We start from the raw sequence: 15289 nt of genomic DNA on the forward strand, positions 1-15289 counted from the left end.
TATTTTTGATACTTTATTAATATTAAAATATAAATTAATTTTTTTATTTTTTAATTATATATACTATAGAGTATTTAAAATATTTTTTAATTTATTTTAAAAATACATATTAAAAATAGGATTAGACATACTGACACATAATAGTAGTTAGATATGTCTAAACGTATCTAGAAAAAAATGTTTTAATTTTTATTAAAATACAGTTTGACACATAACATACGTGTGTCGATAAATATTGTATTTAACACTCTAATATAATAATTTAAATTAGTGTCTGTACTTCGTAGATTAATAAAATGCAGAATCCCTAAAAGATCAAAACAAGATAATTACGAGATCTTGAGAGTTGAGACATAAAAAAGCGAAAAAAAACAAATAATATTGTATAAATTAAAGAATAAAGACAAAACATATTCATCATATATATAAATATTCAATAAAAAATTATTTATTTAAAAAATTGTTTTGAGTTAATTGAAAATTTAAGAATTATTTTAAGTCTCTATTTCATTATTTGTAGAATCTATAAGTAAGACCAGACCGTGCCATATATGGGTGTGTCATGGTTGACCTAACCAAATATATATACATTAGGAACACTAGCAACAAATCATTCAATCATCCAAAAAAGTTTGAAGAAGATGGGAGAAGAATCCAAACATGTAGCTCACTGTTTAGTGTTGGCTTACCCAGCACAAGGCCACATCAACCCCATGATTGAGTTCTCAAAGCGTTTGATTCAAAGAGGATTGAAGATAACAGTTGTAAGCACGGTTTCCTTTTGGAACACCACAACCCCCCACACTTTGAAGAGCCTCTCATCTGATCCTCAAAACATTCAAGTTGAGAGCATCTCTGATGGCTATGACAATGGAGGCCTAGCAGCAGCAGAGTCCCTAGAGATCTACAAAGAAACCTTCTGGAAGGTTGGTCCAAGAACTCTCTCAAATCTTATTCAAAAGCTTGCAAGTAACAACAACCCTGTGGATTGTGTTATTTGCGACGGTTTCTTGTATTGGGCACTTGATGTGGCAAAAGATGAGTTTGGGATACTTGGTGCTTTGTTTTTTACTCAACCTTGTGCTGTTAACAACATATACTTCCATGTTTATAAGAAGTGGTTGGAGTTGCCACTTTCAGAGTCAGAGTATTTGATTCCAGGTTTGCCTAAGCTTGCAGCTTCTGAGTTGCCATCTTTCTTGTATGACTATGGATCCTATCCAGGCTACTTTGATATCATTAGAAATCAATTTTGCAACATTCATAAGGCAGATTGGGTGCTTGCCAACACTTTCTATGAATTGGAGTCTCAGGTAATTAACCAATCTGAAAATGATACGTGCGAAATTAATCATTATATATTTATGTATTTTATACAAGTGACGGATTTGTTGGGCTAATATGATCCTAAGTTCATAACTAATTGCTAATGTTGTACTTAAATAATAATGTTTTATTTTGGCCATAAGTGAATGCGAAAATTACATGGTAAAAATTATACGGTAAATAATGATAGGAAATTAACTTTTAGTTAGTTAATATTAATTAATTTTTTATTATAAAATTATTTTTAATTTTTATGTTTTTTGAAGATTTAAGTTAGTGATGTCAACAGATAGGACGGGGATAGGGGCGGGGCGGGGGCGGGGGCGGGGGCGGCGCGGGAGATGCCTCTTTGCTTTCCATTTCCGCTCTCAGATTTGCTCTCCGTCCCGTCTCCGTTTCCCGGAGAAATATTGCTCTCCATTCCCATTCTCCACACAGTTCCATTTTTCGTGGAGATCCCATTTTCCATCTATCTGATAGTTTTAACTAATTATTAATTTTCATATATATATATATATATATGTGTGTGAAATGACTAAAAACATATATAAGAAATAAACTATTAATTCAATCAATTTATGAATTTCGGGAATTAGCGGGGACAGGGCGGGGATTTCCATTCGGGTCTAAGCACCTAGCTCGAGAGAATTTTGTCTCCCGGTCTCCATTTCCGCGAGAAAAATTCCCCACAATCGAATCCCCATTCGGAGCAGTCCTGGCATGGATCCTGTGTTTTGGGAGTTTTACTATCCCTAAGTTTAGTATTTGAATTACTATTTAAAATTTAGAATAAAAGTAATTTTTTAAAAGTTGATTGAAATTGATTTTTATTTTTCTATTTGATGGAAATCTGGTATATGATTTCTGTTTAGGTTGTTAATTGGTTGAAGGAGATTTGGCCACTAAAGACAATAGGGCCATGTGTGCCATCAATGTACTTGGACAAAAGACTTTTACATGACAATGATTATGGTGTTAGCATCTATGACCAAAACATAGATTCTTGCATCAAATGGCTCAATGACAAGCCCAAAGGTTCAGTTGTTTATGTCTCTTTTGGAAGCATGGCTGGTCTCACTGAGAAACAAACAGAGGAACTAGCATTTGGTTTGAAGGAAAGTGATTGTTATTTCTTGTGGGTTGTTAGAGATTGTGATCAAGTTAAGATTCCAAAGTGGTTTTTGGAAACTAATGATTCAGAGAAAGGTTTAGTAGTTACATGGTGTCCTCAACTACTAGTGTTAACACATGATGCTGTTGGATGTTTTCTTACACATTGTGGTTGGAACTCAACATTGGAGGCTATATGTTTTGGAGTTCCTACAATTGCAATGCCACTTTGGACTGACCAAATCACAAATGCAAAGCATATTAAGGATGTTTGGAAAATGGGAGTAAGAGTTGATGCTGATGAGAAAGGTTTGGTTAGGAGGGAAAGTATTGGAAATTGCATAAAGGAGATTTTGGAGAGTGAGAAAGGGAATGAGATAAAAAACAATGCCTTGAAGTGGAGGAATTTGGCTAAGGACTCTGTTGATGAGGGAGGAAGTTCTGATCAAAATATCACCGAGTTTGTGGCAAAATTGGCTCAATTATGCTCTACATGAATTAATCGATGCTTTGCTTGGTCAGATTTGTAGGTGTTACATGCATTCTAATAAGTTTGAAATTAATAAGGTTGTAATGGCTGGTGAGCATTTACATGTTATGGTGATATGCTCTAACTAGTGTTGCCATTATTATTTTTCTTTGGTTTAATTACTTTGTTGAATCTTATAGTTTCGTGAAATTTTCAATTAAGTTCCTATATATATATATTTTTTTTAATTGAATCCCTACACTAATTTTTTTTTTAATTAAATTTTTCTTAGTAGTACCAGAATATTTAAACCTTTTTTCTTTTTGTCATCTTGTATGTCGTATTGTTATAACGTACGTAGTTGTGCGTGCTTCAGTAAAGCGTTATTGTTAAAAAAATGTATTAAGTATCTAAGGCTATCAAAATAGGCTAAAATTATTGGGACAACCTATTTACTCTAAAATTAAATCTGTTTAAAATTTGGATTAAACGAATTCAGTCCAATTAACTGAAAAAATGATGGATTAAACAGACAAATTTGTGGGCTAAAATTATGCTAAAAAAATTTTAAAAATTTGACTAACTCATAGGCTAAATTGATTTCCAAATTTTAAAAATTTTTTGTCAACTAAAAATATTTTTGTTTGTTTAAAATTTTTAACTTAAAAATGATATTTTTTGTCAAAATATTTTTTAAAAAATAAATAAATCAATCTGTTTAATCTATCAATTATAAACGGTCTAAACTAAAAATTTATAGTTTATGAATAAAATAAATTTAAACGGATTCATCTATTTAATTCATAAATTTATACGGATTGGATTTAAATGGATCGGATTGCCATTTGACAACTCTATAAATATGTAATTATATGATTATAAACTCTTAAAATTTTATTATGGAAATAATTTTAACATGCAATAAATACAGATAATATATTTGTTGAGGCAATAGCATATAGGTATTGTGGAAATTTTATTGGTAAAGAGTAAAATTGGGTAAAGAATGAATATTTTACTAAATTTAGAAAAAAATATATACATTACTCATAATTGATTTTTTTTGGATTTTTTATTAAAAAAAGTAATTTTTATATACATTCCCCCTTTATTAGGGTTGTATTTAGTTCCGCCGATTTTTCTTTCTTTGATAAAAAACTCGCTTTGTTGTTTTATTTTATTATTAATATTATTTATTTATTTATTTATTTATTTTTACCTTTAATCCTACATTTTCTGCATCTTTCTCTTATCACAATAATGCAAGCACAACTCTTTTCACTCCCACACTGCACTATACGTGTGCCCAGATTCCTAAACAATGCATCTCCCCCAAATTTTGCAACTTTTCAACAACCCCATCACTCCTCCAAGCTCAGTTTCAAGGTGGGTCTCAATCATTTGTTTCAAAAATCAATTTTTTTGAGTCAAAGCGTACCTGGTTTGATGAGTAGCTATGATGGTTATGTGGGTGTAGTAGCACAGTGTGGTCTCTCTAATGGAGAAAGTGATGTTGGCGATTGTGATGATGGGTATTACATAAGAAGGTGTGTTGAGCTTGCAAGAAAAGCTGTTGGCTTCACAAGCCCCAATCCAATGGTGGGGTGTGTTATTGTGAAGGATGGGAAAATTGTTGGTCAAGGGTTCCACCCTAAAGCAGGTCAACCGCATGCTGAGGTATGGAACTTCTCAAAATTTTTCCTTTTATTTGTTTGAATGTAATATTACTATAGTATTATGTGGATTTCTTGGTGCATCTTTTTACAATGTATTTTATGTTGGATTCTCTATAGGTTTTATTGCATTGGTATTTCAGTCTAACGTGTATTAAGAAGCCTAATTTGAATTCAGATGATTTCCTTGTGAACATAAGAATATATTTGTATTTGTGACCATAGTTTTCATTAGTTATGATTAGAAAGAGAATTTGTAAATTTGTAACTCTTCATCCAGGTTTAGAAAGAGAATGCCTTTGATGATGATTATGCTGAGAAAGTAGATGGGAATTTTCAGGTGTTTGCCTTGAGAGATGCTGGTGATTTGGCGGAGAATGCCACGGCCTATGTGAGCTTAGAACCCTGTAATCATTTCGGAAGGACTCCACCTTGCACTGAAGCTTTAATCAAAGCCAAAGTGAAAAAAGTGGTGGTTGGGATGGTGGATCCAAATCCCCTTGTGGAATCCAAAGGGTTGGCTAGATTGAGAGATGCAGGTATTGAAGTTGTTGTTGGTGTAGAGGAAGAGTTATGCAAGAGCCTTAACGAGGCCTTTGTTCATCGCATGTTAACCGGAAAACCTCTCCTTACATTGAGGTAATTTAAATCCTCTTCTTGCTTATCATTAATGGTTTTGGTTCTACTTTTCTAGAGTTAAATCTAGGTAGAATTAATTCTGCAAAACAGATTATGATATAAAAGTGATTTATATTGGTAGTTTCTCTAAAAGCCATTCCAAACAAAAAATAATTATGACCTTTAAGCTGATAGGAAAAGGCAACATTAATGGTTATATCTCTAAGAATGTGCAAACATGTTTCCAAACACACTCATTCAGGCACGTTTGTTCTGTTGGTGCACATAGAAGTTTTGGTTTTTAGCATATAATGCTATACATTTCATAGCATTGCCTTTTCTGCTTTGCAGATATTCTCTTTCTGTCAATGGGAATTTTTTGGACTTACTTGGGGATGAAGTTACAGAATGTGGTGGATACTATTCACGTTTATTACAAGAATATGATGCAGTGATACTTTCCTCTTCCTTATTCAGTGGGAACATATCAATACCTTCATCTCAAGAACCTGGAGCAAATCAGCCGCTCCGGATTGTAATACATAAGGATTCTAGTTCTTCAAACGAAATTCCGCTTGCTGTCAATGAAGTTACTGATAAAGTGATAGTTTTTACAGATAACAGAACAGCAACCGCTCCAGAACTGGCAAGAAAAGGAATCGAAACCGTCATTTTGGATCAGATAAATCTAGATGTGATTCTGGACTATTGTAATCAACAAGGGATGTCCAGTGTTCTGTTAGATTTGAGGGGGAATTCTGGTGAGTTTGAAGAGCTTGTTAAGGAGGGAATTCAGAAGAAAAATATTAGTAAATTTGTGACAGAAATTTTGCCTATTTGGAATAGAGGTAGTGAGATAGATCCTCTAATACCGGTAAAAAGGTTAGATCAAGGAATCCAAGTGGAAAATCTAAAGTCCAAGTGTTCAGATCAAAATGTTATAATTGAAGGACATTTTAAATTTTAAGTAACTGGGAATTCTGAATCAACTATTTTGATCAAGGTTTGGATGCCTATGAATTTTTCCCTATTCATTTGCTATGTATGATTTGATGTGAATAATTCAGGTACGTTAGAGTGTAAAATAGCCAATTATGTAATTTCAATGTATTTTCATGAACAATGATGATAGTGGAGAATGGAGATACATGGGAATAATACCACAATCAATTATCCTTTCATCTTTGTTATTCAATTTTGTCAATGCATGTACACAATTCTGTGCAATGAAATAGGTTTCTTTGCTCAAATGGTACAGCTTTTTCATACTTACCTCGAGGTCGCGAATTCGAGTATCACTTTTAACTTAGAAAAAAAAGGTTTCTTTGGCATTTCATACAGTTGCTTTGAGATATTTTTCACAAAGTCGGATCTCTAATTTAGCACTGTCAATTGAAACCAAATCCCTAGGGCCAATTTTAAATTCTTCAACTTAATTTCAGTCCACATTTTAGTTTAATTTGTAGAACCTTAATTATATTTTATGCGATTTTGTTAGATAGACAATGACTTTTGTGAACAATGAGTTTTAGAATTGACCAAATAAAATAAAAAAATATTTTATCCCAAATTACCTTCTAAATCCTAATATGAGGATAACTATTCGCACATCTAGTAAATTAAACATCTAGATAGTGTTAACTGTGCATGAGCAAATCGAATTAAAAGGAATAATCACAATCCAACAAAGAATTATTGAACATCTAAAATATCCATTATTTATATTATTTAGTATTTTTACTGTGTATCTCTATTTTTTCTATTGTGAAAGAATCTTCATAATATGTAAGATGTTTTAATTTGTAGAAATCAATTGATATATCAATTATTTAAAAAGATGTTGCAAAATGAATATTTTATTTTTATAACTAAAAGAATAAAAAAGGTTGTAGATATATCGTTTAATGAAATAGATATGTTGATATGCGTATATCTATCAATCTTATGTTACGCTAATAATGCAAGACAAAAACACAAATTCTGCGATTATATCGATAAATATTATATTTATTTTATTTATTTAAAAAATCCAACCTGTTATCTATAGTCATGAAAATAATCAAAATATAGATATATTTATATTTATATTTATAAAGTAAAATTCCACGTGGTGCGATATGGTGCAGGAGTGGGATTGCGTTGCGATGTACTACGAGCCTACGACCATGGTGATTGTTACCAGTGTGGCATTTTGGGATTTTCCACACAAGAAAGAAAGGAAGGAATGGCGCTAACAACTTCTCTTCAGAACTACCTCTCTTCTTCACTCATTTCCGCCAGTGGCAATGCCGCAACAACGGCCATTAAGCCACCGAGAAGTAGCATGATTACCAGCGTGAGAATGCGGCACTGGGCGGTTCACGCGGCGGCGCCTGACACAACAACCGCAAGCGTGGAAGGGTTCGAAGAAGGAGTGCTGGTTCGACCGAACTGGAGTGGGGAGACTCCTCTGTCTCGTTTGGTTGCAGCTCTCATCTCTTTCAAGCCCTTATACTCTCTCCTCAAGCTTGGTGCCAGGCAGGTTTTCATAAGGTCAATTCCTCTTCCTTCGCGCTTCATTTTCATACAGTAATTTTAGCAGTAGTAGTAGCAGTAGTATCTATTATATATGCTCAAGATACATGCAAGTATTTCCCTAATTCGAAATGCTTGAGTTATCTGATCAAGGGGGAAATGAATGAATATGCTATATACATATGATTTTCGGATAGATTTTTATATAAGCAAAAGTTCAACACCTCAGATTACAGATTCCACCAATTTTTAAATGAGCATGTCCAAATATAAACATTCTATCTTTTAAAATTTTTTCATAATTTTGGTTATTGTGAATAATGAACAGTACAGCTGAGAAGAAAAACATACCTTGGAGGGAAATGACAAAAGAGATTTTAGAGTCTGAAGTGTATAAGGAGCTGGAAAGCATTCAAAACAATTCTTTAGTATACCCAGATTGTAATCTCCTCTGTCTTTTTACCCTTCTATGCATTTTTGTTTCCACTCTTGCTTGTGCAAGTTTAATGATAGAGTGGCAATCCACTTCACAGATTATTTGAACCCGTTCCATGCTTATGACGAGGGAAATCTTACATGGCTGGTAAGTGGTAATTCTTTCACAACTTTAGCAAATTGCAATGGATGGTTTGGTCAATGATCTGTAGTCCTTCTAGATACATATGATGTGTTCCTAACTGGTAGGTGCAAGCTGTGCACAGCTTATGGCTGTTATATACACCTGTATTTTGATGTCATGCAATTAGTTCTACTTTGTGATAGTCAAAGATGCTATACTGTTTTGTGCCATTGGAATGCAAACAAGACGCCAACACCAGAAAGTTTTGTTAATATGTACAGTTGTATCTTGAATCTTGTTTCAAAATCTCTACTGAGCCTTCAGTCCTGGCATACATCTAGTTAGTAGGGACAAATGTTTGCTGCATTTTTATTTTGTTTCTTATGTTTATTTCAACAGTGACTTTTGCAAAGGTAGTATGATTTAGCTGAAGTGTGTCATCACTGTGTATCTATCATATTTGCAGATAATTAACTTTACTTGCTTATGTACATAAGCTGATAAGCGATCTAGAATTGTTTGACAAAAGTATATTGTCCTATGTATTATGTAGCTTTTTCTTGTTTGTTTCTTTGATAGTTGTATACATTGGGTCTTGTGATGGAAATCTGTTGGTGATTTCTGCTGTCTGCAAAACTGCAATCTCAAAGAAATAAGTTTCAAATCTGTGTTATATTATTGTTTATGATAGGCAGCAGCAGAAGCGGAGCCTGCTACAATGTCAATGGCAATGAGGGCAATTCCAGATGCTTCTTCAGTAGATGAAGCAAATGAGATAATGCGTGGAAATTGGATTCGTGCAATTGAACAACACCATATAACTTATTCAGGAACATCCACAGTCCGTGACGTACTAGATATTGGATGCTCTGTTGGTGTGAGCACAGGATATCTTGCAGACAAGTTCCCCATGGCCAAAGTTACCGTAAGTGAGATTTTTCTGGATGAAAATAAATTTTTCTACACTATGAAGTTGCATTTATTGAAAGTTTACACAACAAAATCATTCTTGAGTCTTGACCATCTTGAATTTACCAAGAATGAAAGAAGCCTTTCACTTAAAGATTGGTATGGTTGTTCCAGGGGCTAGATCTGTCACCTTATTTTCTAGCCGTGGCTCAATACAAGGCTAAGAGAGGAGTGCCTAGAAAATATCCTATAAGATGGATACATGCAAATGGCGAAGATACTGGCTTGCCTGCTAAATCATTTGACATTGTGTCTATTTCATATGTGGTATGCCTTTTAAACTTCTATTAAGTCCTTTGCTAAAGTTTCTGAATTGCGATATTTTTATGTATGCATGTTTCAGTTATTCTATTCAACAAATGAGTATAAAAATCCCTCTGTACTTTTGCAATGAGAATTGTTTCATGATATGATAAGGTTACTGCAATGGACACTTAGAACATGTGCATTTTCAAGGTTATAATTGGATACTGATCTGGCGAACTTTTGGCATTCTTGCATCAAATCTATTCAACTTTCTGTTGTCATATCCCTATATACCAGTGTAATCTCAAAATATTAGTTACTTCTCAAGTAGTGGAATCTTTGAAACTTTTGTGGATTAATAGCAATGTTTCCAAACATGCATGACAATGGAAACTATTGACTAAAGGTGATATTTGTTGCATGATACAAGTTCTAGCCAACAAGGAGATGGTTCATGACATCTTTTGAATGACGTTCCCCTTGATAACTGATAAAGTGATACATGCATAGATGGATTGATGAAACATAGTTTTGGAGAAGTTATGTAGTAGATTTTAATTCAGGAATCCATGATATTATGCAGTTTCATGAATGTCCCACAAGAGCTATAGTGAACATGGTAAATGAAGCATTCCGTCTCCTTAGGCCTGGAGGCACTCTAGCCCTGACGGATAATTCGGTATATATTGTCTTCACTTCTTTTAATATTTAGTTTTTATTTTATTTTAACTTGTATTTTCCTGTAGAAAGAATTTCTCATATTATTACTGCTGTCTTCTGCAGCCAAAGTCAAAGATCCTTCAGGTATTGTCCCGCCTCTCCACTCGATCATATTTGATTATCAATGAGATAAGACATTTCATGTGGTTTTTATCTCTTATTTGTCAAACTCATAAGCATTAACAAGTGAAAGGAAATTTGACAATGATCCACTAATCTCTAACAATCCCAATGCTGAGAAATTCAAGTCCAAACTTTTGACTTTTGAAATCTTAGCGAGTTTCCAACATCCAATCATTGCTAATTAACATTTCATAAGGGAAGATCCATTACATCAAATTGTCATATTACCTTTATTTCTATATTCTAATGACCAAACATTAAAAATCTTTTCTGTGAGACATTAAATTATTACATACCAGAAGCATAATTGTCATATTGCTGAAGATTACGAAGACAGTTACAGAAACTCATAATGTTTCTCATTTCAGAGGAAACAGAATGAAGTGAGATCTAGAATCGCATAGAACGGCTTTCCGTGTTGAAATCTTTTATATCTTGCAGGAATTGTCTCCAGTCCTATTTACATTGATGAAGAGCACAGAGCCCTTTCTTGATGAGTATTACTTGACAGATGTAGAAGAAACAATGAGGAAAGCCGGTTTTGTGAACATAAAATCATTGCTTACAGACCCAAGGCACATGACAACAACCGCAACCGTTCCTCAATGAAACATATTCTTTGAATTTGGCTTCAAACAAGTTAGCCCTTGACTTATTATGCGTATATCATTCTGTTCTTCTGATGAACACAACATTTCTTGATGCCTAGATAGTTAATGGAGAACTCTTTGAAACGGTCGATGTATGTCACCTGTCAAGTTGAAGAGCATATAAAAATTATGTATCTATATTTCACTATAATTTTATGTTCATTCGGAACAATAAAATGCTAATTCAGCAAGGGGATGGATCTCTGTCATTTCAAGCACCACATAATATTGTAATTATCTTTGTAGCAAAGCAACTATCACTAAAATTTAAGCAATATATTGTGCTTGGTAATATGTGGTTATTATCTTGTAGAATGCGCGATGTGACTTGAAAATCAATAATGCCGAGCAGAAAATCAAAGTCAGAATAATATGATGGAATTGGATGTTGGCAACCATGGTGGCTTATTGCCTTTGTGGTGATAAATAGGAACAAGCAGTTCAAATTGCTTACTGAAATGTTACTGATGTTGTGCTATTATTGGAGATTGTTTGAGGTATATATATTGGAAGGTTCATGTTGGGTCTAAGAATAAATCTATTGTTGCTATGTAGTTGACAAAATTTGCAAATTATTTTTTATATTGGGACAAAAATGATGTTTTTCATGGATGCTAAGAGTGTTAATATCAAATGTGGCACTGTTTAATTTAAAGTATAGAAATCGGATCTTTCGATTTTTTAGGAGAAAAAATTAGACCCTCTAATTTTTGAAGACTAAATGTCAGATAATCTAATTTGTGAACTTCAAAATAAAAAAATCACAACAAACAAAATAGATATTTCTATTTAGTATTAAATATTTTTAAAAAATTCTCTTACAAAATAATCAGATATTTCTATTTAGTATTAAATATTTTAAAAAAATTCTCTTACAAAATAATCAGACCAACCAATTACACGTTTTCATACAAAAAAAAAAAAACATATAAGACCAATATAATTTAATTACACACTGTCTTGGTCCATAATAAAAAATTTTAGCCGAGAGAATTAGCTGAACAAGATATGACCCATGTATATGCACAGCATCATTACTACATTTAATGTTTGGGTAAAAATTGCAAAAATAAAAAACAAGGCTCACTATACACGTTAAGTAAGGATCATATCTATTACCAAAAAACAAAAAAGGAGTTAAGTATTGTATGAATTTCTAACTACCAAAAACAAAAAAGTAAGTATTATATATTCTATTTATCCATGTTCAACAAAAACAAAAATATATTTATCCAGTCCCAAAAATTCTCTATTAATTTGTTTCTTTTTCTTTTGGGGTAAATTTCCATTTATTGATTTAGAAGAACATATCATTAAAAAATTGATGATAGTTGTATACACCAAAAAAAAATTGATAATAGTTTTTTTAATTTTAAAATTATGATACGGACTATAACCGTTTTCTAACTTGTCATTTACTTTTGCATATCATTTTGAAATTAGAGGTGCATTTTTCAAATGTTATTTTTGAGAGAGAATTTTCTATTTTTAGAACTAAAATAAATTATTTCACTCATAGTCTCATATATGTAAATAGTTAATAAAAAAATTAAAGGAACAACTGTTTTCTATAAAGATTATTTTTTATTACAACCTTTTCTTTTTCCTTAGATTTACATAATATTTCAAATTGCATAATAGTTCAATTCAATGTCTATAAAATTTCCTTACACGTGATGAAAAAAAATCTAATAATACTTTTCTGTCTATTTTTTAAAGGTATAATACATAACAGAATTGATGTGATGAAAAAAATAGCTTATGTGATGAAAAAATTTGGAAAATAAAGGCAAGAATTATAAGAATACAAATTATCCTAATTTGACAAGAGCAAGATGGCTTACATAGAAATGATTCTAATGAATGTTAAAGTTAGTTGATTATTTTTTATGATTCTTTTAAGTGATGTTAGGTTCAATTTATAAATATTTTGTTCGTATTTTACATTTATTTGATAAGTAAATCCTTGCAATTAAAGACAGTGCCATTTAATAACTTTATAAATGCTAATAGTTTTTTATATTTAGTTTGTTTTACAATATGATAAAATTTATTGTTCAATCAAGAATTATTTGGCAAAGATGTTTAAAAATAAATTGATTGAGGGGAAGGTCAATGTCACCTCAGATTTTGTGATTGAGAAATCAACTAGAATTTATCTTCTGACTGTATACGTGTGTAGAATAACTTTTAAGAAGAGTCACGTATAATAAATACGGTTGATGATAGTAAAATTTCTGATAATTATTTCAATTTTCTTACTCATGTTGATGTATTGAAACAAACAAAATGAACAATTCAACTTATTTGGTACGTAGTTAATTTGTATTGATCTACACAAAACTATTTTTTATTTTAATTTTTGCCAAAAAATTATATAATAGCATCATTTTATCGATAATATAAATTTTAATAGTTTATTTATGCAAATGTTTAAAATTGTATTGCAACTTTTTTAAAGGTATATTCTTTTATTAATATATTATTAGTTTTATCGTTTAATATAAAATAAATTGGTAAAAGTTTTTTTATTTATAAGTAATTTATTATTTTATTTATTTATTTGTCCTTAATTTAATACTTTTAATTTTTTTAATTAGATATTATTGGATTCTTGACTGAAAAAAAAGAGCTTATATCATGATCAAAAATAGGAAGAAGTGATCATTACATTGTGGTTGATCTTCATGATCTAGAGTATGTGAAATTTTAATATTTCACAATGAGATTTTATTTTGTAACAATTATCTATTAATATGCAAAATATTTTATCTTTTTTATTATATATTACTACCTATTTCTCTTAATTCTTGCTTTTATTTAGAAATAAGAAAAAATAAAGTGGATACTTTGAGATCAATTTATAACTCAATTATTCAATTATCTACGTGATCATCAAACAACTAAATGCATATTTATTCTCCAATTTACAAAATTTAACAAAGGCATTGGTAAGCATATTGGTTTACCTTTTATTTAACATATTTTTTTTTATGTTATATTAGTAATCATATTATATATATTTTTACGAATATATCTTTTTAAAAAATACTCTTAGTATTAGCATATAGTGTATTAAATAAATATTAGTGATTTTAAATTATAAAAATGTTTAAAATTGTATTGTGACTTTTTTAAAGGTATATCATTTTATTAATATATTGTTAGTTTTATTATTTAATATAAAATAAATTAGTAAAATTTCTTTAATTTATAAGTAATTTATTATATTATTCATTTATTTGTCCTTAATTTGATACTTTTAATTCTTTTTTTTAATTAGATATTATTGGATTATTGACCTAAAAAAAAAGAGCTTATATCATGATCAAAAATTGAAAGAAATAACCATTATATTGTGGTTGATCTTCATGATTTGGAGTATGTGAAATTTTAATATTTCATAATAAGATTTTGTTTTGTAACAATTATCTATACATATGCATAATATTTTATCTTTTTCATTATATATTACTACTTATTTAACTTAATTCTTGCTTTTATTTAGAGATGAGAAAAAATAAGATGCATTTTATGAGATCAATTTACAATTTAATTATTCAATTATCTATGTGATCACCAAACAACTGAATATATATTTGTTCTCCAATTTGCAAAATTAATAAAGGCATTGGCAAGTATATTGGTTTAACTTTTTATTTAACATATTTATTTATGTTATATTTGTAATCATATTATATCTATTTTTACGAATATATTTTTTTAGAAAATACTCTTAGTATTAGCATATAGTGTATTAAATAAATGTTAGTGATTTTAAATTATTTATTATTTATTAGAAAACTTTGTGCATTAGAATTCTCTAATAATTTGTTGTTCTAAGCTGATTTTGATATGTTCTTATTTCACGGTAAAACAACATATAAAAATTTATTGGTGGAAACTAAAAATATTACTAGGTTATTTATGGTCACATTTCTGATTTATTAAAAAAAGTATTTTATTAAAATCGATTAATAACTACTTTAAAGTTGATACACTTAAACACTAAATTAAAAAAAACGAACCATGCATAACATATTATTTTTTTTTAGTAATCAAATTATTATAATTCAAATTAATTTTAACAAAACAACTTAAAATTATAATTTCAATTTTATTTATTACACTTGTTTTAAAATTATGATACGGACTATAACAGTTTTCTAACTTGTCATTTACTTTTGCATATCATTTTGAAATTAGAGGTGCATTTTTCAAATGTTATATTTGAGAGAGAATTTTCTATTTTTAGAACTAAAATAAATTATTTCACTCATAGTCTCATATATGTAAATAGTTAATAAAAAAA

At 30.3% G+C, this 15289-nt stretch overlaps 3 protein-coding genes across 3 annotated transcripts; all 3 read left to right on the forward strand.

Annotated features, from left to right (window-relative positions):
* The first annotated feature begins 561 nt into the window (after positions 1–561).
* On the forward strand, positions 562–3158 carry LOC130979433 (UDP-glycosyltransferase 74F2-like). Its single transcript, XM_057902880.1, has 2 exons — positions 562–1313; positions 2199–3158. Exons 1-2 carry the CDS (start codon positions 642–644, stop codon positions 2931–2933), a joined length of 1407 nt encoding a protein of 468 aa, XP_057758863.1. The 5' UTR covers positions 562–641; the 3' UTR covers positions 2934–3158.
* Positions 3159–4159: 1001 nt separating this feature from the next.
* On the forward strand, positions 4160–6375 carry LOC130982298 (riboflavin biosynthesis protein PYRD, chloroplastic-like). The gene is made up of 3 exons (XM_057906254.1): positions 4160–4582; positions 4919–5217; positions 5548–6375. Exons 1-3 carry the CDS (start codon positions 4166–4168, stop codon positions 6161–6163), a joined length of 1332 nt encoding a protein of 443 aa, XP_057762237.1. The 5' UTR covers positions 4160–4165; the 3' UTR covers positions 6164–6375.
* Positions 6376–7353: 978 nt separating this feature from the next.
* Positions 7354–11168, forward strand: LOC130979713 (uncharacterized). The gene is made up of 8 exons (XM_057903238.1): positions 7354–7728; positions 8039–8151; positions 8244–8293; positions 8961–9194; positions 9353–9505; positions 10068–10163; positions 10268–10288; positions 10769–11168. The coding sequence occupies exons 1-8, from the start codon at positions 7421–7423 to the stop codon at positions 10934–10936; spliced, it is 1143 nt and encodes a 380-aa protein (XP_057759221.1). The 5' UTR covers positions 7354–7420; the 3' UTR covers positions 10937–11168.
* Positions 11169–15289: the final 4121 nt, after the last annotated feature.

Source organism: Arachis stenosperma, chromosome 5, assembly GCF_014773155.1.
Source record: "Arachis stenosperma cultivar V10309 chromosome 5, arast.V10309.gnm1.PFL2, whole genome shotgun sequence".
Lineage (NCBI taxonomy): Eukaryota > Viridiplantae > Streptophyta > Magnoliopsida > Fabales > Fabaceae > Arachis > Arachis stenosperma.